The following is a 24328-nucleotide window of genomic DNA, read 5'->3' on the forward strand; positions in this document are numbered from 1 at the left end:
TTAAACACATTTTTGGTTGAACAACATCATGAAATAAACGCGTTAACGCTCAGATATTTTCATGACATTACTGCTTCACTGTGTGGTTACTCAAATATTTACTGTGGGTGCATTTACAGTTTGGTGTGTAGGCTGCAATGCAATTTTTGTAGCCTGTATTTAGACTTTCTGCACCAACACACTGAAAGGGAACGTTGCCCCTGGCTTTTGATGAGTGTCTTACATAGTTATGTGACAGTAGGTTTTCTCCCTGGGGATGGAACCTATGACCTTGGTATTTTTGGAGAGAGAGAGAGAGAGAGAGAGATCGATCGATCATCCTTTATGGTTCATCTCCACTCATGTACACTGGATGTCCACGCACTGGTGCAACAGACGCGCATTTCCGCAGAACTCGCCGTGATCTGCTGCAGTAGCTGTTGCGCACAGACGAGTCACCGAAAAACCCAGCGAGGGTCCCGCTGTTCTCGGTTTTGGAGAAAATGAGAGGCGGTCAGCAGGCTCGGAGACGAAAGACTTAACGCGATCATGCTGAGACAGGTCGAGACGTCCCAGGACGGTCTGCGACGCTCGTTTCCCGTCGACGACCAAACCGCCGCGATGGCCGGTTTTGGAAATCACGCGTGACCTGCGGAGGGCGGCGAGTGGGCTGGCAAGCTCTCGTGACGCAGCGCTTTCAAACGTGCAGCTTGCAGCGACGCCGCGTCTCTCTGCAGGCGGCGTGCGGCATCCCAGTCGCGACGCACCGTCCGCTCCGGACGTTCTGGGACAGCTGGGACAACTCGTTCATTCATTCATTCATTCATTCATTCATTTATTTATTTATTTTTAAAATTTATCAATCTCTTTTTCTTTTCTTTTTTTTTTTTTTTAATCGGGCGTCATTTTGTTAAGACAACCGCGCGCTCCTGCAGGTACACGAGCGTTTTCGTGCTATTTTCGTGCTGTTTAGTGCGTTTTCGCCGCCATCAGCAGGTTGCATTTGTTGTACTTTCGGAATGTTACCGTAATATGGTGTGCCATCAACGCCTTGCGGAACATTTGTCCAGTGACTGCGGTGCAATGTGATGTTTCCCCTGTACATCGCCGAACAGCTGCAGCCGCAGCTACAGAGCTAGCCAATTCAGCCTGACCGACTCTTCTGTTCAGGTGATTTTTCACATGATTCTCCGTTTCTCAGCCTCGGAGATGGTGTCGCCTTGGTAGGTTCCTGTCGGCTCGATCCAACAATGTATTCGGCTTATTTATTACTCAAGAAATACATGATATGATCAAATATATAGGCGATGTGATATATATGAACTAACACGAGAATGACATAAGTTTATATATATATATATATATATATATATATATATATATATATATATATATATATATATTGCATTCTGTACCCCTCAACCAGATAAAAAGCCAAACTAAAATAATAGATAAATAAATGAATAAATCATTTTAAAAAGTAAACGTTCCTGAGAGACCACTGGGCGCTTTTAATCTGTGAAGTGAAGGTTGTGAGAGTTAAGAGCACTCAGGCTGAGAACAGTGGTTAGAAAAAGCAGGAATGGTTCACGGCCTCGGTGACCCAGTTCCTGAGTGAGCGCGACCCGGCTGCTTTCATCGTTTGTTCCTCGTCACCAATCACGGATGGCTGCGAAGGCAGCAGACCAATCACGTTCAATCAGGTCACAGCAGAACGAGCCGGTAACGATGGCAGTTCTGTGATCATAAGGGAACAGACTTTTTTTTTTGGCAGTTGTTGAGGTGAAACGATCATTTATCAATTTCTGAACCTGGCCTTCAATGTTATGGACAGTGTCATGTGATCAGATTCTCTTTGAATGTCACTGACTATCTAAGCACCTAAGCAGACTGGTCTCACCATGATTGTTTGTTTACTTTTTTTGTCTTATACTTTTTCCACTCTATCTTTTCTCTCTCCCTCCTTCACTCCATCTCCTTCTCTGTGTGTGTGTGTGTGTGTGTGTGTGTGTGTGTGTGTGTGTGTGTGTGTGTGTGTGTGTGTGTGTGTGTGTGTGGACAGAAGAGGGTGGAATGATGAAGGCTGCCGTGGATGTGTGCTTGTGTGTGGAGAGCTACAATGCTGCTATCCTCTGTCGGGATGTGTGTCGCTCCTACGGAAAGCTCAGAGTCCTCACTGACCTCAACCTGTCTGTTCCACAGGGCCAGATGTGAGTCCAGCATGCAAACACACGCTTGTACACGAATGCGCACATGCACGCACACACTCAGTCACACTTGCAGGCACACGCACACACAACCACATGCAGACCTGAACACACACTCATACATGCCCACATAGACACACACAAATGCTTCTCCCTCAGCTAGCATGGGAATAACACAAAAAATACACTCAGATGTGCTCTAATTCAAACACACTAATGCACGCACAAGCCCAGCTGTAACAGCTGTGGCAATCCTCTCGGAGTTCCATTCAGGACTGAAGCTCTCGACAAAGCACTGTCTTATTTATTGTCGCTGTGAGCTCCTGTATCCCTTCAGTACACACACACACACACACACACACACACACACACACACACACACACACACACACACAAAGACTGATTAACACCACATCAGAAAATTGCTCCAGTATACACACACAGTGATGAACAGCACGTCACTGGAGTGTGGAGCATTTCAGCACTGAATTATTGTTGTTGTTGTTATTGTTTGCAGTTGATCGGCTGATGCTAATTATGTATTATGTATTACTATGTTTTTGTGGGGGTTTTTGTTGGGGGAGGGGTCACCATGATTTAAAACCATGCAAATTTATATAACCCCATCGTCCAGTTTAGATTACAGTCTTGAGAAAGTAGGTGAAATAATTGATTGTAGTCAACCCAAGATGCCAGTGCCGTTTGGCACGACAGAGCTTTCTGCCATTGAAATCCATCCTGGTGGCGATGTTTATCTGAGTCTATATCAGTCATCTGCTATCTGCTGTTTACAAGCTGTGTGCCTCAGTGAAATAGCACTCCTGTAATCTGGATGGGCTTCAGTGCGCACACAATCATTTAATCAACCTTACTTCACTCATAAATAGTAGTATTTATGGGGTGAAAAGTGTGGTTTTATTTAGGGATCTTCTGGTTTCTGAACATATTTACCTCCACCTTCTCCCTTCCTGTTCTTCTCAGCTATGGTTTGCTGGGACCAAGTGGGTGTGGGAAGACCACCCTGCTGAAGTGCATCGTGGGAACTCTGAAGATCTCACGAGGTCATATTAGCGTGCTGGGGAAGCCCCCGGCGTTCCCGGGACATGAGGTCCCAGGGAGGATGGTGGGATACATGCCGCAGGTGAGGATGTCTTCCTTTCCTCCCTCTGTCTATCTCTCTAGCTCTCTCCTTCAGACTCTCTCTCTCTCCTTCTCTCCCTCTCTATTTGATTGCGACGTTCTTCTGAAAAGCTTTTGAATTTCAGCTGTGCAACAAAAAGTGACGCACGCGTTAACTGCATCTACTCCTGTTTGTGAAGGACATCGCCCTGTACAACGAGTTCACCATCAGCGAGACACTCTGGTTCTACGGTCGCGTTCATGGTCTATCCTCCATTGAAACCCAGGCCCGAATGGACTTCCTCATCAACTTCCTGGACCTGCCTCAGAAGAAAAGCCTGGTCAGGAACCTCAGGTACGAATGAGCTGGATCTGAATCTGAACCAGTTCTGTTCGGACAGGTTCCTGGAGAGCATAGAAGAACCTCGACTAGGAATTCTGAAGGATGCAGAGACTAAGATACTGCAGCTGTTGCACCTGCACAGCACATGTGACATGTCTTTCCCAGTCAACCAGGGCTTCTGTAGCAACTAAGCACCAGGGTTACACTGGAATTGGAACTATAGAGTTTCTATAAAGTTTAATTACTGTTACAAACAGTAACAACTGTTACAAAGCTGCATCTCCATTCATCGTAAAAAGTTTGTAAGTTGAGGCTTAAATGCATTGTAGGAATATTCCGTGGGAAGCCTCGTGTAGTAATGTGGGACCAAACGTAATCCAAAAGCAGTCCAAAGAGTTAATTTTGATTGGCTGATGCCTCATGGCTTGCGTGTGAGCGCGTGCATACATGCGTTCAAGCGCGGGTATGTGTGTTAGCAGAGCTAAGCAGAGTGTGTGCGCTGGAGCTATGGTATGTTTGGTATGCGAACCTCCCTCCACGGAGACAGAGTGGCTTGCCCTGTGGACCTCATCCGTCTGGTTCTCTCTCCCCGGCGGGTGGAATCTGGGATCCTAGGAGCAAGCAGGTTATTCTGAGGACAAGGGTCATTTGTTTTTTTAATGGTACTTGGCTGATATTAAGTAACTGGTAGATAATACTGGTAACTGGTTGGTAATTTGTTGATAATTGGTTGGTTTTTATTGGTAACTGGTTGGTAATTGGTTGGTGTTTACTGGTAACTGGTTGGTAATTGGTGGATAATTGTGTCTTTTTGTATTGGTAACTGGTTGATAATTGGTTGATAATTGCTTGGTTTTTCTTGGTAACTGGTTGGTAATTGTTTGATAATTGCTTGGTTTTTCTTGGTAACTGGTTGGTAATTGGCTGATACCTGTCATTGGTTCTTTTTTGCAGTGGAGGTCAGCGGCGTCGTGTTTCCCTCGGTGCTGCTCTTCTTCAGAACCCTCAGCTCCTCATCCTCGACGAACCCACCGTAGGAGTGGACCCTGTTCTCCGAGCCAAGTAGGCACTTGCTCTTCATCTCTCCATCCTTTTATCCTCTATTCACCCCTCTATCCATCTGTCAATCCCTCGCTCAGGTTACCCCTCATCTCAGACTTCTCACTTGTTGAACCACACACCTTCAGTGCCTGCAGGACTGGTCTGCGTTTGTCTGTCGGAGTGTGCGAGAGCGAGAGAGTGTGCGAGAGCGAGAGAGTGTGCGAGAGCGAGAGAGAGAGAGAGAGAACTGCGTGAACTTTGCAATCATGTCACAAAATGTGGTGCTAATCCTGTCTGTGTTTACCACCACATACACTCCAATGCACTGACCAAACCTGACCCCTCCCTGTTTCACTTTGCTCCACCCTGCCACACGTTGTCCAAATTCATGCCTGTCAATCAACCGATGAGTTCTTGAACAAGAAAAACACTGAACTGTGCGGGACCCAGGCCCTCAAGGCCTGGAGCTGGAAACTACTGGTTTAACTGCATTGTCACTGGTATAACTGGATCTTGTTGAGTACATGCACGCATACACACATCTATGCAGCCTTGAACTATATTAATATCAAATGCCATAACAACCTGCCACACTTAACTACGTCTACTTCACTACTTCTTCTCAGGCAAAGGACAATGAACTGTGTCTTAAACAGTTATTCTTTGTAACATTGGTGCTGTTCTATCTGTGGTCGTCTCCGCTGTGTGGCTGTAGCTCAGACCGTGTCCTGTGGTCGTCTCCGCTGTGTGGCTGTAACTCATATCGTGTCCTGTGGTCGTCTCCGCTGTGTGGCTGTAACTCATATCGTGTCCTGTGGTCGTCTCCGCTGTGTGGCTGTAACTCAGACCGTGTCCTGTGGTCGTCTCCGCTGTGTGGCTGTAACTCAGACCGTGTCCTGTGGTCGTCTCCGCTGTGTGGCTGTAACTCAGACCGTGTCCTGTGGTCGTCTCCGCTGTGTGGCTGTAACTCATATCGTGTCCTGTGGTCGTCTCCGCTGTGTGGCTGTAACTCAGACCGTGTCCTGTGGTCGTCTCCGCTGTGTGGCTGTAACTCAGACCGTGTCCTGTGGTCGTCTCCGCTGTGTGGCTGTAACTCAGACCGTGTCCTGTGGTCGTCTCCGCTGTGTGGCTGTAACTCAGACCGTGTCCTGTGGTCGTCTCCGCTGTGTGGCTGTAACTCAGACCGTGTCCTGTGGTCGTCTCCGCTGTGTGGCTGTAACTCAGACCGTGTCCTGTGGTCGTCTCCGCTGTGTGGCTGTAACTCAGACCGTGTCCTGTGGTCGTCTCCGCTGTGTGGCTGTAACTCAGACCGTGTCCTGTGGTCGTCTCCGCTGTGTGGCTGTAACTCAGACCGTGTCCTGTGGTCGTCTCCGCTGTGTGGCTGTAACTCAGACCGTGTCCTGTGGTCGTCTCCGCTGTGTGGCTGTAACTCAGACCGTGTCCTGTGGTCGTCTCCGCTGTGTGGCTGTAACTCAGACCGTGTCCTGTGGTCGTCTCCGCTGTGTGGCTGTAACTCAGACCGTGTCCTGTGGTCGTCTCCGCTGTGTGGCTGTAACTCAGACCGTGTCCTGTGGTCGTCTCCGCTGTGTGGCTGTAACTCAGACCGTGTCCTGTGGTCGTCTCCGCTGTGTGGCTGTAACTCAGACCGTGTCCTGTGGTCGTCTCCGCTGTGTGGCTGTAACTCAGACCGTGTCCTGTGGTCGTCTCCGCTGTGTGGCTGTAACTCAGACCGTGTCCTGTGGTCGTCTCCGCTGTGTGGCTGTAACTCATATCGTGTCCTGTGGTCGTCTCCACTGTGTGGCTGTAACTCAGACCGTGTCCTGTGGTCTTCTCCGCTGTGTGGCTGTAACTCAGACCGTGTCCTGTGGTCGTCTCCGCTGTGTGGCTGTAACTCAGACCGTGTCCTGTGGTCGTCTCCGCTGTGTGGCTGTAACTCAGACCGTGTCCTGTGGTCGTCTCCGCTGTGTGGCTGTAACTCAGACCGTGTCCTGTGGTCGTCTCCGCTGTGTGGCTGTAACTCAGACCGTGTCCTGTGGTCGTCTCCGCTGTGTGGCTGTAACTCAGACCGTGTCCTGTGGTCGTCTCCGCTGTGTGGCTGTAACTCAGACCGTGTCCTGTGGTCGTCTCCGCTGTGTGGCTGTAACTCAGACCGTGTCCTGTGGTCGTCTCCGCTGTGTGGCTGTAACTCAGACCGTGTCCTGTGGTCGTCTCCGCTGTGTGGCTGTAACTCAGACCGTGTCCTGTGGTCGTCTCCGCTGTGTGGCTGTAACTCAGACCGTGTCCTGTGGTCGTCTCCGCTGTGTGGCTGTAACTCAGACCGTGTCCTGTGGTCTTCTCCACTGTGTTCTGTACAAATAGGATTTGGCAGCACCTCGTGGACATCGTAAGAGGAGGGGAGGTGTCGGTCATCATCACTACCCATTACATAGAGGAAGCCAGACAGGCGCACACGGTAAGACACGCTCGTAGTCACAAATGCGCTAATCTTGCTGTAACCAGTAATGGGGCCAACCACAGCTCACTCTAAGGACTTCCAAGGCTCAATTCTACACCCGGTGTAGCTAATTAATGCTGGTTAATTCAAATTTGTATTTAATGCTAATTAGGTTGAGCGTCTGATTAAACTCAGGAAAGACTTGGTAAGTATCTGATTAGCTGAAGTGTGCTGAGTTGGAACACCACACCCAGTGGAGCAGAGGGTCTCTGTGTTGAGTTGGGACACAGTGTTTGTTGAGGCCAGTTCCATATTCATAGTTCTTATAACAGTCCTTGGTTTTAAAGCCTGGATTCACAGATGCACAACCAGAAACCATAATAGCACAAAACCCAGTGAAAACAGGCAGTACACAGAGAGACTGTAACTCGATGGGTAGGTAATGAATGACCACATACAACAGGAAGATGAGAGATTTCGCATTACATTTTATAGTATTCTTATCCAGAGTGACTTACAGTTTTCAATCATGGCTACAGATGGTCCATGTCTCAGAACGTATATCGGCATAGCATGGCACACTTTCCCCAGACTGGGATTGAACCCTGGTCCCCCACAAGGGAGGCAGCATTGTTACCAACCGCCGATACAGACGCGCGGCTCGATTAGGGGAAATGAGGCAGGTGCATACGATGGAGGGCGGAGATATGTATGAAACGCCAGACAGGGCAGAGCCTAAAAGCAAACAAGAGCACCAAAAAAACCACATGGGACTAGCACCATGGGAACTGCAGTACTGCGGCCAAACAGTAGTGAACCATGTAACCCAATGTAGAAATTCAGCATTGAACGTTCTGCCACAAAGCATTTTGTCGTAGAACAAAAGGACAAAGCGTTTTATTGTTTAATCTTTCTGTGTCAAAGACCTGGGTGTCTCGGTCACACACTTTGCCTTACATAGGAGCCTAAACGTGTGTGTGTGTGTGTGTGTGTGTGTGTGTGTGTGTGTGTGTAATTGGTGGTGTATGTGCATGCATGTGTGTGCGCATGGAGTAGATGTTTTATGCTTATTGGGAATTGACCTTTGTCCCATTTACCAAAGCACACACAAGAGTCTTTGTTAGGCTTCGGAGAGAAGCCCAATGGTTAAACCCACTGAGCCTTCAGCCGTCTGGGAAACTCCAGTCATTGGAATCTCACGGCCCAAGGCAGGCGGACCCGCTACAAAACGGCGTGTGCAGTCTCACGTTCCTGATTTTACACCTTTAATTACAATAACAACGGCCCACCCCCCCCTTTGTGTTCCAGATACGTTATTCTCTGTAGTGCTCAAAGCACATGGTGGAACAGCTATATTTTTGCCCGTGGTAATAGTTTACGCTGGTGTAGATATGGACGTGTACAGTTAACGTCCATTTAACTGTTACTTAGAAGACTCAGCGGTTAAGTCGAGTGTATTAATGTAATAATCAGCACAAACATTACAGTGTGTTTGAGAGCAGAGTAAATGGCACTAGGCCGTGATGCTAGATCGGCTTCGTCATGTGTAAATAATTCTTTGGGATGTGACGTAACACCTGTGTTAAGGATTTCTGTCATATGCACTTTGTTGAGTGCTGCCACGCATACGGGATATACCACACACACAAGCACAAGCACACTAATGTATACAACCACACTTGCACGTGCAAATATACACCCCCACACACATTTTATCTATATATATATATATATATATATATATATATATATATATATATATATATATATATATATATATATATATATATATATATATATAGACATATATAGACACACACACACACAAATACCTCCGCACTGTGCAGTAGTATATAGCATGCATTTATTGGTGTGTATAGCTTCATTGTTTCATTTAGATCAGCTTTCCCACCCAGACTCTTCCCGTTATTCCCATTCTTACTCAGCATCGTTCCCGGTCTTCCGCGGTTTAAAATCCCTGTTGTCCTGCCTTATGTCAAAGCCATTCGGGAAGACTAAGCCGAGCTCCTGGATCCGGATCACCACTGGAGAGGCGGCAGATGACTTTGTCCGGAGTTGTTGTGACGCGTATTACGCTGTTCGCGGTGTTTACACTGTGAAACTGCTCGTTTCCACCCTCCTCTGGACATTCCTAGGCACAACAACCATCAGCCCTGCCGTAACACTTCCAGCACTCCGCCCTAAAGGACGATAACCTCCCAGCTTCATCTTTCTTCCCTTTTGCTCCCGAGTTGCTCACATCTATAGGACCTTTGTAAGCAGCAGTGGCACACACACACACACACACACACACACACACACACACACACACACACACACACACACACACACACACACACACTTGTATCAAAGACATCAGACATCTACTGTCTTGGATTAATCTTATGAGCACGGAAACAGTAACTTCACATGTTTAGAGGGTCCATGTTAAGTGGTCCGTGTGGAGTGCCGCATGTAGAGTTGTTCTTGTAGAGTGATCTGTGTAGCGGGCCCATGTGAAGGGTCAGTGCAGAGGGTCCATGTAGACGGTCAAACACATGTAAATGCTTTGGTTTTTACAAACATTTCTACACCTGACTCAGAGTGTGAAAGAGTGTCAAGAGTGTCAGAAAGAACTCCCGCTGGGCTCTACAGGTGGGGTTAATGAGGAACGGAAGACTCTTATATGAAGGTAAACCTGAGGCAGTGATGAAGCAGCACAATGCAGCAGTAAGTTCATCCTCTCTCTCACACACATACACACACACACACACATACACTCACACACACATACACACACACACACACATACACTCACACACACACACACACACACACACACACACACACATACACTGAGACATATACAAACACACAAACAGGCATCCATACATATAAACACACAAGTATGCACATGCACCTTTCAGAGAGCCAAATAAATAAATAAAAAGTTACTTGTCTGGTCATTAAAGAATCTAAATGAATCTGAATGAAACGTGTGTGTGTGTGTGTGTGTGTGTGTTCATATCAGACACTGGAGAGTGCCTTTCTGCAGCTTTGTGAGGACTCTGACCAAACAGGGCCCGAGGCCAGCGCCCAGGGTCCTGCCCAGGTGAACAGCCCGACTCCGGGCGGGCCAGAGGACGAAAGCAGAGCGCCCATTCTGGGGAAAAACCCCCAGGCTGCAGACGTAAACACACCAAAAGGTACTGCATGCACATGGGGAATGCTTAAATAAATGAAGCATCTAAATTAGACCAGCCCTACGTGTGTGTGTGTGTGTGTGTGTGTGTGTGTGTGTGTGTGTGTGTGTGTGTGTGTGTGTGTGTGTGTGTGTGTGTGTGTGTGTGTGTGTGTGTGTGTGTGTGTGTGTGTGTGTGTGTGTGTGTGTGTGTGTGTACAGCTGACTGGAAGGTGAAAGTACGACATGTCATTCCAAAATGGCGGAATATTGTTGCCCTGACGATCAAAACGTTGGTGAGAATGAAGAGAAATCCCGGGTAATCGGTGTTTAAACATCAGTTATCAAATTTTAAAAAATTACGCCATTTGGCACGAAAAGTCCTTTCTTGGTTACACGCCCCTTCTCTCTCTCTCTCTCTCTCTCTCTCTCTCCTCCATAGCTCCCTCTGTTTCCAGTTCCTGCTGCCCATGATTCAGATCTGCCTGATGTGTCTGTGCATTGGCGGAGAGCCGAGGGGGATCGAGGTGGCAGTGGTTAATAACGAGAGCAGTTCCAGCTCCTTCAGTCGCACACTTCTCTCTCTCCTCGACAACGCAAGTGTCCACCAGGTAACCAGGGCCTTGCTCGGGGCCGCACAAGACATCAGAACCGGAGCCGCATCACGATATCGTACGATTTAATCATTAAAGTTTTATTTCATTTATATAAACATTTTCAGATTTGTTGCAGCTCTGTTTTTATGTTACTTATTGTTAGGTTGGTTGCTCTGTGTGTGAAAGGGTAGAAGATGAGAGAAACTATAACCATGTTCAGAAGGTAAAAAGGAAACAAGAACTTATTCATGTCATGCCCATGCTACCCACAAATACCGTAAACATATTATAGGATCATGACATGCGCTATTTTGAATACCGATACTGCAGTGTATTAATAATGTTACAATAGTTGTAACAATGAAAAAAGAAAATACAGTATTGTAGTTTTTTAGAGTATTAGTTATTTTTCCATCATTTGTATCCACCATTTTCTTGCAGGTCTCTTATTTTGGCAGTTGGTAATAATATCAGTATTTAATATTCTGTTTACTATTAACCAGCTGACAGTTTTGTTCCAAAGCTACACTGCCACGAAACATATTCATTAACACATGTGACCATATTTCATTCAAATGTGTTTCCATGGTCATTAACACGCTTGTGCGTTCACCGAGAAAACATCTCATTACCGACGTTCGGGTTCTCCCACATCTCTCTTCCTGGCTCCTGCAGCTCTAAAAGCAAATACAGAACACAGTTTCACGAATGCAGCTGCGTTCTGGACTGGATACGGAACCACAACGCAGCGCAGAAGAACCAAGACTGTGGTTCATAACCGCACGCGATGAAGGAGACTCATTGCATATTCAGTTATACTGTTCGGGTTTGTCATGGCATTGAGATAAATAGGACCCGCCTTCACTGTGGCGTTGCAGTGCTTATTAGTGATTATTGATCAGCTTTTGGTTGATTATTGATATTGGTCAGTAAATAGTAGCACATGGTTAGTATACTTGTTTTATCAAAAATGTATCTTTTCTGATTGTGCTCAAAAACAACATTACAGTTGAGCTGTGCATATCACGAAGCTGTTCTCTTTCTTGGGTTACGGTTAAAAAAAAGGACATATTGATGATTCATTTATTGTTCGTCCTTGCAGGTGAGCCTCTCTCATTCCCAGGCTATGGAAGGTATCCGTAACGGAGAGTACTGGGGAGTCCTGGAGTTTGGCCAGAACTTCACCAGCTTCCTGACCAAGAGGTGAACTGGGACTCCCAATGAGCCTGGAAGCTGATTTGATTCAGTTTGATTTGATTTGATTCGGTTTCATTTAATTTGGTTTGATTTGATTCAGTTTCATTTGATTCCGTTCACTTTGATTTGATCTGATTCAGTTTGATTTGTATCAATTCAGTTTGATTTGATTTGATTCAGTTTGATTTGATTCGGTTCACTGATGAATGAGTTTTAGATCATGAAGACGTTTTAGATCATGAAGACGCCCAAGCTGTGTGGATGTCCCGAGCTCACCCTCGTAAACAATGGTTTAGGTCTCACACGAGTCCCCGTCTCCTGAGAAATCAGCAGTGTGTTAGGTTTCACGTGAGTCCTTGTCTCCAGTGTGAGACTATAGGAGGCGTGATATGAGCCCTCGTCTCCAGCGTGAGAACTGTAGGAGACCAACGCTGTCAGGTATTTCTACAGAAATCTCAAAGTCCTGAGACGCAAAGCGCATCTCAATCTAAAGTCGGAGCAAAAACTGCGAGTGCTGCCAGCAGCGTTTAAGAAACTTGGTCAACATGCGACTGTGATGTCAGACGTCGACTCAAATGAACGATGTTGCAGGCACTGGCAGAAACGCACGCGGTCACGTGAAACGTGTTATTTCCCCTGTTAATACATCACAGTCTGCATGCACAAGAGCTATTCAGGATCCACACAAACGCTAAACGTGTAAACAGACAGATGATGAGAGAAAGAGAGAGAGAGGAAGGAAGAGAGAGAGAGAAAGAGAGAGAGAGAGAGAACTTAGTAAAGGCTGCATAGTTTCAAGTCTGCGATAGTCAGAAAAGGAAGGTCGGTCTTGTTTCTTTGTGTCTCTTGCTCCTACGAAAATGATATTTAAAAAGATGAAAAAGAAATAATTATATATTGACATTTAACAAAAACAATTCCAGAATTAAATGAATAGTTAACCTGAAAAATCACACCAGTATAGAGTGTCTGTGTAAAAGAGTGAGACGGACTCTATGACGGCATGGTGCACCTGCCCAGAGCGTGGAGTGAACCACACACACACACACACACACACACACACACACACACACACACACACACACACACACACACACACAGGGTGTTAAATGGGATTATTTTTGGTTCTGCATTGACAGAATGTTGCAGCCCAGAGTCTCCAGAGAGGTGGTCGAGGGCGGGTCTGTGCACGTGTGGCTGGACTTGACCAGTGAGTCGCATGGATTTATCTCATTGCCTGCTTGGACTCGAGTTGCCAATAGAGGGCGCTGTTTAGCTACACCAAGTACAGCATTGCAGCTCAACACTGATATGAACAAAAAGGTATTTGTAATTAAGTCAGCATTGTGTGTGTTTTGTTTTTAGATCAGCAAATAGCAATCATGCTACAAAAGAAACTTCATGAAGCATTTCAGGTAAAGTATGAATGGCATACACTACCTGGCTGTTAGCTGTATTGTCATATAATTGATTCTATTTTATTGGTGTGTGTGTGCCTGTACATGTGTGTGTTTGCTTGTGTATGTGTTTTAGGCCTTCATTGAAAATAAAATGGGTAGTCTGGCCTACCTGGTCTCTGTCCCCGTTAAGGTAACACTGAGTCACTTCTCTGTCCTGCTGTCCTGCATAGTGTTCGATGGAGGGCATGACATTTCTCAATGCTACATTGCATGTTTAGAGATTTGATTGACTGTGTCTGTGATGCATTTTTTCATCACAAATACTTTTCTTTCTTCTACTCTGCATGCTATTTGTCTCTCTCTCTCTCTCTCTCTCTCTCTCTCTCTCTCTGCATCCGTGACCATCATGTTCTGGGTTAGTTTGAGGAGCCCATATACGGCAGTCAGAACACGGACTTCACTACGTTTGTGACTCCTGGGGCAGTTCTGAGGTAGAATCTCACACGGAGTGAACGTTGGCACAGCTGGCTGAGCTCCCAAGCTTACTGTCATGTTTATTCATGCATGTTAATTATCCTGGCGAATATAATCTGAAAGAAGTGAATTGTGTGTGTGTGTGTGTGTGTGTGTGTCAGATGTCTGGTACAAGATATGCTTGAGGCCTTCTGTGTTTACTGCAAACATCTGAGGGTTTTTTTTGTAATGGGCTTAATGCGCTATGTTGCCAAACCATTAAAATGGCTGAGATCTTGTTCTCTCTCTCACACACACACACACACACACACACACTAACTCTGCGTCCCTGTCTGTGCCGCTCTCCCGCAGCATCACCTTCTACCTGGCTGTGGGACTCACTGCGCTCTCCTTCGTCCTGGAGAGGAAGGAAGGGCTAATGGACAGGTGCCGGGTGGCAGGTGAGGTCCTGAGTCTCGCTTCCTCCTCCGCTTGAGTCCCCGATTGGCCTGCCTGCTATGCCCCCCCCCCCCGAACCACCTCCAACCGACCCAACACAGAACTGCCCAGATTTCCCACGCTTCTTTGCAGAATTGCTGGTGGGGTTTGACGTCATTTCAAGTATCCCCTCGTATTAGCACAGCACGCACCGAGCACACCACGTCCGCTTCTCGTTGAAAAGGGACTAAACGCGCTGGTTGGATATGGTGCGGATTGTGTTGACCGAATGACTTGCTTATAACTGCCACTAGAGGGTGCGTGTTCCCATGCGTTAAAGTCAGCCCGTGTTCTGTCTGAACTTCTTCCTCTGTAGGAGTGAGCTCACTGGAGACCATGCTGGCTCATCTCTTCTCTCAGCTGTTAGTCATCAGTGTCCAGATCACTCTGCTGCTTTCATTTATCCTGCTTGTGTTCAAGGTACGTGCGCGTGCGTGCCTGTTTGAAAGCGTTGCGTAAGTGCCATTTCCCCACATCTGCATCCTGATCGGACAAGCGGCCATCCAGAACCACAGGTGTCTGCCACACCTTTAGACTCGCCCAGTCGGAGTTCCAGAATCCTTTGCCAAACGGCCTGGAACATCACGGTCAAGGGTTCGAGTAACAACATGGGCTTCATTCCCAGGGAGCACATCTATATCGTCATACTTATAAACATGCATTCAGTACATGCTGTAGCTAAGAGCCTCTCTCTCTCTCTCTCTCTCTCTCTCTCTCTCTCTCTCTCTCTCTCTCTCTCTCTCTCTCTCTCTCTCTCTCTCTCTCTCTCTCTCTCTCTCTCTCTCTCTCTCTCTCTCAGATTCCTAATGAAGGATCCCTGGCCTTGGTTGTCACCCTGATTGTGCTGCAGGGCGTGACCGGAATCTCCTTCGGATTGGTCATCTCCTCTGCCATCGACGACGAGCAGTCAGCGAATCAGGCGGCCCTGGGCATCTTCTACCCCAATCTCATTATCAGCGGTGTGTCTCATAATTTCCCGTGCCTTTGATTAAGAGAGTGCTCCAACTCGCGAGCCGTATTTCTCCCGCCAACTGCTGATATCAAAAAAAAGTTCCGTAGCTTTAATGCCCGCTGTGACAGAATGAGCCAGGCGTGTCCAGGCACTGGACTGGAGGAAGTACAGATAGTGACACATGGAGGGTGGAGAGACAGAGAGAGAGAGAGAGAGGAAGGGAGAGAGGGAAAGAGAGAATGTTCACGGGGGGGGGGGGGGGGGGGGGTTGTTAATAGGACAGTACTTAACGGATTACTGAGAGCTCGAAGAGGAGGTTATCCCTGGGGTTCAGACCTCCTTTATTGTAAACGTGTACACACACACACACACACACACACAAACACACACACACACACACACACACACAGGCCCAACAGTATGTGCATTTGTATCGTTTTATCTGGTATTTTTTGCCCTCTCTATTTCTCGCGCTTTCTTGTGTAGGTGTTATCTGGCCGGTGGAGTGTATACCATATCCCCTGCGTTACCTGAGTCTGGTGCTGCCTCAGACCTATGCGTCTGAGTCCCTGCGATGCATTATGTACCGAGGTAAATCACACACACACATTCCCACACACACGCTCTTCCTGCATCATGTTTAGTGGTAATCTTATACTTACACACACACACACACCATTAGTCAACAAAGTAAACACACGCACACATTGTAGTGAGCCTCCTGCCTCCCATGTGTTCCAGTATGATCTCATGTTGCAGCAGACAACAGGGACACCTTACACTCCTACTAGCAACCACACACACACACACACACACACACACACCTCCCCTCTCTGTCTGTCCATCTCCTGCCCTTTCTTTCTCTCTGTCTCTCACTCTCCCTCCCTCCCTCCCTCTCTTTCCACTGTCGGTCGTCCCTTTCTTAATTATTCACAGAGCCTAGCTGTGCAGCTCAGATTAAACACCCTTGAACGCTTCCCAACCTCTCCCTTCTCCTCTACGTGCATGGAAGCTGCTTTATGGACAGAACATCACCTGACTATGGCTACCAAAACCAGTGAATTAAATACATGAGAAAAGGCTATTAAATGTCAAAGGTGTGTCACTCTGATTAAGTGGGTCTACTGTAGGTGTATCACTCTGGTTACGGGTGTCCAGTGTAGGCGTGTCACTCTGGTTACGGGTGTCCAGTGTAGGCGTGTCCAGTGGTTCTGGGCTTCAGTCTAACCCCCAAAATCCCACCCGATGCCACTTAATCACTTTTTCAGCCTTCAACCAGCTGAGTAATGGTGCTAAGTGTCGCTCCTGATTGGTTGGAATCACACCTGGCCTTTGTGGATAAGACCTGCCTAGCCCTGACCCAGCTGGAGGGAGGTGTGTCTTCCCAATGTCCTAGCCCCATGACTGACCATAGTCTTCCTTTGCAGGGTGGGGTCTGTCACGCATGATGGTGTGGCGGGGCTTTGCCATCACTCTTGGCTGGAACACTTTCTTCCTCATCTTGGCCACAGTCATCCTCAAGATGAGGATGTGAAGGGATCTTGGCCTGGGAAGGTGCTTTAGACTTCCGGAGGGCCGTCAGGCGAGTCCCAGGATTCATGGAAAAGAGGAGGCCTCTCTCTCTCTCTGTCTAGAGGCTGGGTGTACATCTCTAAACCCTGCTGATGTGGAGAGTTTTGAGCCACCAACTAAAGCCCGAGTAGCCAATCAGGTCCTTTGTCCTAAGGACCACAGCCAATAACCTCAGGGAATCTATCAGCACCGAGACCTTTTTCTCTCATCAGCAGCATGCAACCAGCACAACTTCAGAAGAGTGTGTCACTCTTTTAATCCCATTTAAACATTGATTGGTATTGATTTAAACATTGGTATCGATTGGTACTAATTGCTATATTTAATGTATGTGTTGCATCTATGCCTGTGGATCCTTCCAGGATAACGTGGACTGTGGTCTCTCCTAAAACACTAGAATTTATTCCCATTACCACAGGAAGTAGGAACCCTATTTGTGAGGCTCACATCGTGCTCCTGTCTCATATCTCAGAACTGTCTCATGGAATCAACAGTTGGAACGTTGCTTCGGAGCGTCTTGAACCTTTTGGAACCTTCTGGAAACTCACTCTTAGAAAACCTTAGCGTGGATGCGTCTGTATAGGTGTCGTTTTTACTTTTCTTTAGATTATCTACTTGTTGGAAGTCCCCTTGGAACTTTTGCCAAGCATTTGCATCTGACAATTTTAACACTTTGTTGTTCCAGCTTCTAGACAGTGTATGTGGATGGATGGATGGATGGATGGATGGATGTATTTGCCTCTGAGTTCTTGTGTGTGCGCGCGCGTGTCTCCTCTGTTGACTTACGCCTGTGAATTAGTTAATAATGCTTTTTGTCTCAATGAGGGAACCTGTTGCCTTCTCCTGCATCTCTTCATGCTGGCCAAAGGGGGTGCTTTTTTTAGCCATACTAACCAGAATATGAACTTTCACTGAATTTGTGTGTGGTTTTACATCTCATTTTTAAGAGGAGTTCATGTATTTTCAAGTTTACATGATGGGTAGATGTCCCAAGCCAAACCTGCAATTATATAGAATGAGTGGGGATGGATAGTCTTAAAGAAAAGACATTCTGATACTCAGAGGGGTGTGCCCTTTAGCAGCAGCTAGAATCAGTACTGTACATGTCTCACAAGAAGGGTGTGTGTGTGTGTGTGTTTGAGAGAGAGAGAGGAAAAATAAATAATAAATAAATATTCCTTATTGTTCTGGTAACCAATGTTATGTTGTAGTGAAATTCTGGGAAAGGCTTTCATCAACAGATCTGCACAGGGACGTGTTGCCTGTGAGCTCAGGTGTAAGAACCTTCCGTTTGTGGTTTGAGAGAGAGGCTGTCCTGAAATGACTCTGACAGATAGTGCACTACATATGCGGTGAAAGTCTGTACCTCCATCCTTGTGTCGCTCACTTGTATCGCTCACTTGAGGTTTATTGATTTCCCCCTTACTTAGGTCTGTGATATGTGGCTTTTTCACTGTGCCTCCAATGCAGCTTATAGATCAGTATTCACAAATAATTTATCATAGTAAAGTTGATCTTTGATCAGTGTTTGTGTCTAAGTTCAGTGATGAGAGGGTGATGAATCTGATTTACATCAGCATGTTTAGGAACACAAGGTAATTTATGGATTGGAGGCCCTGTTCTCCTGTTCTGGGTTAAGATCACATCCCTCAAAGAGCTGATCTCTGTTGCCTTATTGATCTGTTTTGACTGTGCAATAGTAATCACTCCTCTGTCTTCTCCTATTGGATAGTCTTGTTTTTTGCCTCAAGTTAATTGGCTAATCGAAAAATCCCTCCACCTTCATTTGCTCTAAGCATTTTGATATATAATGCAACAAATGAACAAAACATCAAATCATCAGTGAACAGCAGTCCGTAAGTATTTGGACAATGACAATATTTGTTGTTTTGGCTCTATGCTCCAGCACAGTGTACTTTACTGTGATGTTAAAGCATCTGTTTTAGTTTAAGGGTATGTAAACCTGGTGCACTTTGCAGGGATTAAGGGTATGTACACCTGGGGCACAGTGCAGGGATTAAGGTTATGTACATCTGGGGCACTGTGCAGAGATTAAGGGTAAATACACTTGGTGCACTGTGCAGGGATTATGGGTATGTACACCTGGGGCACTGTGCAGGGATTAAGGGTGTGCACACCTGGGGCACTGTGCAGGGATTATGGGTGTGCACACCTGGGGCACTGTGCAGGGATTATGGGTGTGCACACCTGGGGCACTGTGCAGGGATTATGGGTGTGCACACCTGGGGCACTGTGCAGGGATTATGGGTGTGCACACCTGGTGCACTGTGCAGGGATTATGGGTGTGCACACCTGGTGCACTGTGCAGGGATTATGGGTGTGCACAGCTGGTGCACTGTGCAGGGATTATGGGTGTGCACACCTGGTGCACTGTGCAGTAAACCTTTTAATTCATAGTCCTCCCTTTGACGTTTGACCTAAAGTCAGCTGTTGGCTGCTCATTTCCTGGCCAGCTGTGTGTCGGTGCATCATTCGATCTCACAGAAGATCTACACGTCGACAGGTCTACTAGTGTCCCCCTACGGCATGAGCACAGGAGTGTCCATGCTTGGCAGGAGTCTCACAAATCAGAATAAATTAGACACCGGTCAAACAGAGTTCTCAACACCAGTATCGTTTGTTACACAGCTACGATATCAGGTGTCTCGGAAATCAACTGTTTGGAACGTTGTTAAGAAGCAAGAACAAATCAAGTTTAGCAGAAATTTGCAGTTTGTCAGACCAGGGCACAAGGATTAGCTCTGGGTTTCAGCCTGCAGCTAGTCACCGGTATCAGCAAAATTATTTGCACACAATCACCCTTTTCACGGAATATTTAGTTATAGTTATGGAGCCAGACACACAGACTCGTGTTCTTAAAGATCGCCAATTATACATGTATTTTTCTGTGTAATAAATGATTTTTTAACAAGGCCTCAGTGTTTGTGATGTGGTACTACAAAGAGAGCAGTTGTACCGGCAGATAACCACTGTCCTGTATTCCCCTTTGGTTGAATTTCTCTTGCTAGCATACTTCATTCAGCACATCCACAGTAATGACTGACAGAGGCAGTGGGCTGATGTAAATGTCACCCTTTCAATGCATGAAAAACCTTTTGACACAAAAAATGCTAATAACTGCAAAAAAGCTTGCGGCCCAAGCACATCATTTCATGAATTCTGCCTGGCTTTCATTCTGGGTTGGAGTTTCACTTGGAGTATTAGCGCAAGTTCTTCGCGTGTGTGTTTTCAGTGAAAGAGTCGACAGGTGGGCCCTGAGCCGCTGCAGGCTCGCACAATGACAAAATTACTGGCGACGATAAAAAATTGGAACCAATCAGACTCACAACCAAGCACATGTGCCCTTGTTCTTGACCTCAAGTCTTTGTTCTGTTATTATCCCGTTAGTACTCAGGGAGGGGTCTGCGTGTACTTCACAAGCCTCTCAAACGGCCCAAGCCTCTCACCACCATGCGGGAGAGAGAGAGAGCCAGACAGACTGACTGACCACAGCTACTTAGAGGACAACCACCAGTAACCTTGCCTATTATTTTGCTGATGGGTCCTAAATCGAAAGGGTGCTTGTCCTTATATCGGGTCAGGGTCAGTGAATGGCAGTGAACGGGGGAGGAACGCCGGGACTCTGTGGTTATGCCCCGCCCTCCTGGACTCAGACCCATGGGCTGCGTTTAAATGGGCCGATGATAAACAGATCAGAAAAATGGAAGAGAGAGAAGGAAGATCAAAGAAAGCAACGACAGAAACAGAAGGGGGTAGCGAAGGAGGTCAGACCTTCTGTAACCACCAGCGCAGCTTGCGGGAACGTGCCAACGCTCTCGGAAAGAGGCTGGCGCTTTCTGTGCCGCTGAGGTCAGCTTTGCACTTTTTCTTAAAAAAAAAAAAAAAATCCATGTGAGCTGCTGAAATATACTGAAACACACACGTCATGCGCATATGGCATTACATAGATAACACACACACACATTCCTGTCCATGTACTGTAACCATGTACTGTAACTCAGTTATAATCAGCTTTTCATACACAACACCATAGCCAGCTAAACATATATATATATATATAAAAATCTTGAACACTGGGACACTCACATAATTTGGAATGTGAGCATTGTTTGCTTGCCCCTCCCACTTTTGTGATATCCTAAACATTCTGTAAACAGATGTGTGCGCATAGTTACTGTTGCCATGACAGCCCGACAACAACATGAATGCAGCTCCCAAACATGGGACGGTGGGGAAATGAACTGTGACCTATGGAAGCAGGAATTCTATTGCTTAATCCCTTCACACCTCTCGTCCTCTCTCCGTGTGACTCGTTCCTCTCTTCCTGTCTCTGTCTCACCTCTCACTCTTCGTTACACGTCTCTCAATCTCTCTCTCTCTGTGTTTCTTCTTTTTAAAGACTGTTAGAAGAAAAGCTTGACCAAAGCAGTTTAAAAAGTGAAGTTAAATAAGAAAGACTACGTACTCGCCCTTGGCTCGCTCACTGGGGACTTGGACTCGGACCTTTGTAAAGCTGCTTTGTGACCACATCTGTTGTAGAAAGCGCTATGTAAATACATTTTGATTTTGGCTGACATTTTGACATTAAGGTTTAGCAAAAGCAGGTTAAAATTACATAAAATACATGACTTTATCCCTCTCTACTCTTTCACTCTCTGCCACTGTCTCTTTCTGTCTCTCTATCAATTCAGTTCCGTAAGCTGTATTGGCACGACTATATTAAGGAATGTTGTAAATATTGCAATATTGCAAATGTGTCTTTCTCTGGGCTCCCATCACAAAGTCTTTATTTAGCACAGCTGTTGCTGTTTTGCTGCTGTTGCTGTTGTCCTGAAATGAACCCTCAGAACAGATGCCCTGCCGAGTTTCACAGGTCATCATCATTGTGTGGGAGGCCTTATTTTTCCTCTCTGTCTTGTTTATGTAGGTTGAAATATAAACTAGGTCATATGATGTCAAACAGTGATATAATGCACATGTGTGCAAAGAACACAGAGGTCAGAAGTGATACAGAATGTGGCAGCCCAGAGCACTTAAAGAGAACCCGCGTCTCAGAGCTCTTAAAGAGAACCCGCGTCTCAGAACACTTAAAGAGAACTCACGCGTTTCAGAACACTTAAAGAGAACTCAAGCGTTTCAGAACACTTAAAGAGAGCTCACGTCTCAGAGCTCCTAAAGAGAACTCACGCGTTTCAGAACACTTAAAGAGAACTCACGCGTCTCAGAGCACTTAAAGAGAACTCACGCGTCTCAGAGCACTTAAAGAGAACTCACGCGTTTCAGAACACTTAAAGAGAACTCACGCGTCTCCGAGCACTTAGAGAACTCAAGCGTTTCAGAACACTTAAAGAGAACTCACGCATCTCAGAGCACTTAAAGAGAACTCAAGCATTTCAGAACACTTAAAGAGAACTCACGTCTCAGAGCTCCTAAAGAGAACTCAAGCATTTCAGAACACTTAAAGAGAACTCACGCATCTCAGAACACTTAAAGAGAACTCAAGCGTTTCAGAACACTTAAAGAGAACTCACGTCTCAGAGCTCCTAAAGAGAACTCACGCGTCTCAGAGCACTTAAAGAGAACTCAAGCGTTTCAGAACACTTAAAGAGAACTCACGCATCTCAGAGCACTTAAAGAGAACTCAAGCGTTTCAGAACACTTAAAGAGAACTCACGCATCTCAGAGCACTTAAAGAGAACTCAAGCGTTTCAGAACACTTGAAGAGAACTCACGTCTCAGAGCTCCTAAAGAGAACTCAAGCATTTCAGAACACTTAAAGAGAACTCACGTCTCAGAGCTCCTAAAGAGAACTCAAGCATTTCAGAACACTTAAAGAGAACTCACGCATCTCAGAACACTTAAAGAGAGCTCAAGCGTTTCAGAACACTTAAAGAGAACTCACGTCTCAGAGCTCCTAAAGAGAACTCGCGCGTCTCAGAGCACTTAGAGAACTCAAGCGTTTCAGAACACTTAAAGAGAACTCACGCATCTCAGAGCACTTAAAGAGAACTCAAGCGTTTCAGAACACTTAAAGAGAACTCACGCATCTCAGAGCACTTAAAGAGAACTCAAGCGTTTCAGAACACTTAAAGAGAACTCACGTCTCAGAGCTCCTAAAGAGAACTCAAGCATTTCAGAACACTTAAAGAGAACTCACGTCTCAGAGCTCCTAAAGAGAACTCAAGCATTTCAGAACACTTAAAGAGAACTCACGCATCTCAGAACACTTAAAGAGAACTCAAGCGTTTCAGAACACTTAAAGAGAACTCACGTCTCAGAGCTCCTAAAGAGAACTCGCGCGTCTCAGAGCACTTAAAGAGAACTCAAGCGTTTCAGAACACTTAAAGAGAACTCACGCATCTCAGAGCACTTAAAGAGAACTCAAGCGTTTCACAACACATAAAGAGAACTCACACGTCTCAGAACACTTAAAGAGAACTCAAGCGTTTCAGAGCTCTTAGAGAACTCACGCATTTCAGAACACTTAGAGAACTCACGTCTCAGAGCTCCTAAAGAGAACTCACGCATCTCAGAGCACTTAAAGAGAACTCAAGCGTTTCAGAACACTTAAAGAGAACTCACGTCTCAGAGCTCCTAAAGAGAACTCGCGCATCTCAGAGCACTTAAAGAGAACTCAAGCGTTTCAGAACACTTAAAGAGAACTCAAGCGTTTCAGAACACTTAAAGAGAACTCACGCATCTCAGAGCTTCTAAAGAGAACTCACGCGTTTCAGAACACTTAGAAAACTCACGTCTCAGAGCTCCTAAAGAGAACTCACGCATCTCAGAGCACTTAAAGAGAACTCAAGCGTTTCAGAACACTTAAAGAGAACTCATGTCTCAGAGCTCCTAAAGAGAACTCACGCATTTCAGAGCACTTAAAGAGAACTCAAGCGTTTCAGAACACTTAAAGAGAAATCACCTCTCAGAGCTCCTAAAGAGAACTCACGCGTCTCAGAGCTCCTAAAGAGAACTCACGCGTTTCAGAACACTTAAAGAGAGCTCACGTCTCAGAGCTCCTAAAGAGAACTCACGCGTCTCAGAGCACTTAAAGAGAACTCAAGCGTTTCAGAACACTTAAAGAGAACTCAAGCGTTTCAGAACACTTAAAGAGAACTCACGCATCTCAGAGCACTTAAAGAGAACTCAAGCGTTTCAGAACACTTAAAGAGAACTCACGTCTCAGAGCTCCTAAAGAGAACTCGCGCATCTCAGAGCACTTAAAGAGAACTCAAGCGTTTCAGAACACTTAAAGAGAACTCACGTCTCAGAGCTCCTAAAGAGAACTCACGCATCTCAGAGCACTTAAAGAGAACTCAAGCGTTTCAGAACACT

At 46.2% G+C, this 24328-nt stretch overlaps 1 protein-coding gene across 6 annotated transcripts; it reads left to right on the top strand.

The window, feature by feature from the left end:
• The first annotated feature begins 22 nt into the window (after positions 1-22).
• abch1 (ATP-binding cassette, sub-family H, member 1) lies at positions 23-19892 on the top strand. Of its 6 annotated transcripts, none has more exons than XM_081722133.1 (21): positions 23-1202; positions 2042-2189; positions 3168-3327; positions 3506-3660; positions 4603-4710; positions 7048-7141; positions 9779-9853; positions 10155-10329; positions 10527-10623; positions 10747-10915; positions 11064-11123; positions 12003-12103; positions 13237-13307; positions 13463-13512; positions 13631-13687; positions 13918-13988; positions 14323-14411; positions 14765-14868; positions 15248-15407; positions 15887-15991; positions 16828-19892. In XM_081722133.1, exons 2-21 carry the CDS (start codon positions 2053-2055, stop codon positions 16932-16934), a joined length of 2145 nt encoding a protein of 714 aa, XP_081578259.1. In that variant the 5' UTR covers positions 23-1202; positions 2042-2052; the 3' UTR covers positions 16935-19892. The 6 variants fall into 6 exon arrangements, with proteins under 6 accessions (XP_081578259.1, XP_081578261.1, XP_081578258.1 ...); XM_081722135.1 differs by having other exon boundaries at positions 2045-2189; XM_081722132.1 differs by having other exon boundaries at positions 23-1149.
• The last annotated feature ends 4436 nt before the right edge of the window (positions 19893-24328 follow it).

This window comes from Electrophorus electricus, chromosome 10 (assembly GCF_041902795.1).
Source record: "Electrophorus electricus isolate QZ-2024a chromosome 10, ASM4190279v1, whole genome shotgun sequence".
NCBI classification, from domain to species: Eukaryota; Metazoa; Chordata; class Actinopteri; order Gymnotiformes; family Gymnotidae; genus Electrophorus; species Electrophorus electricus.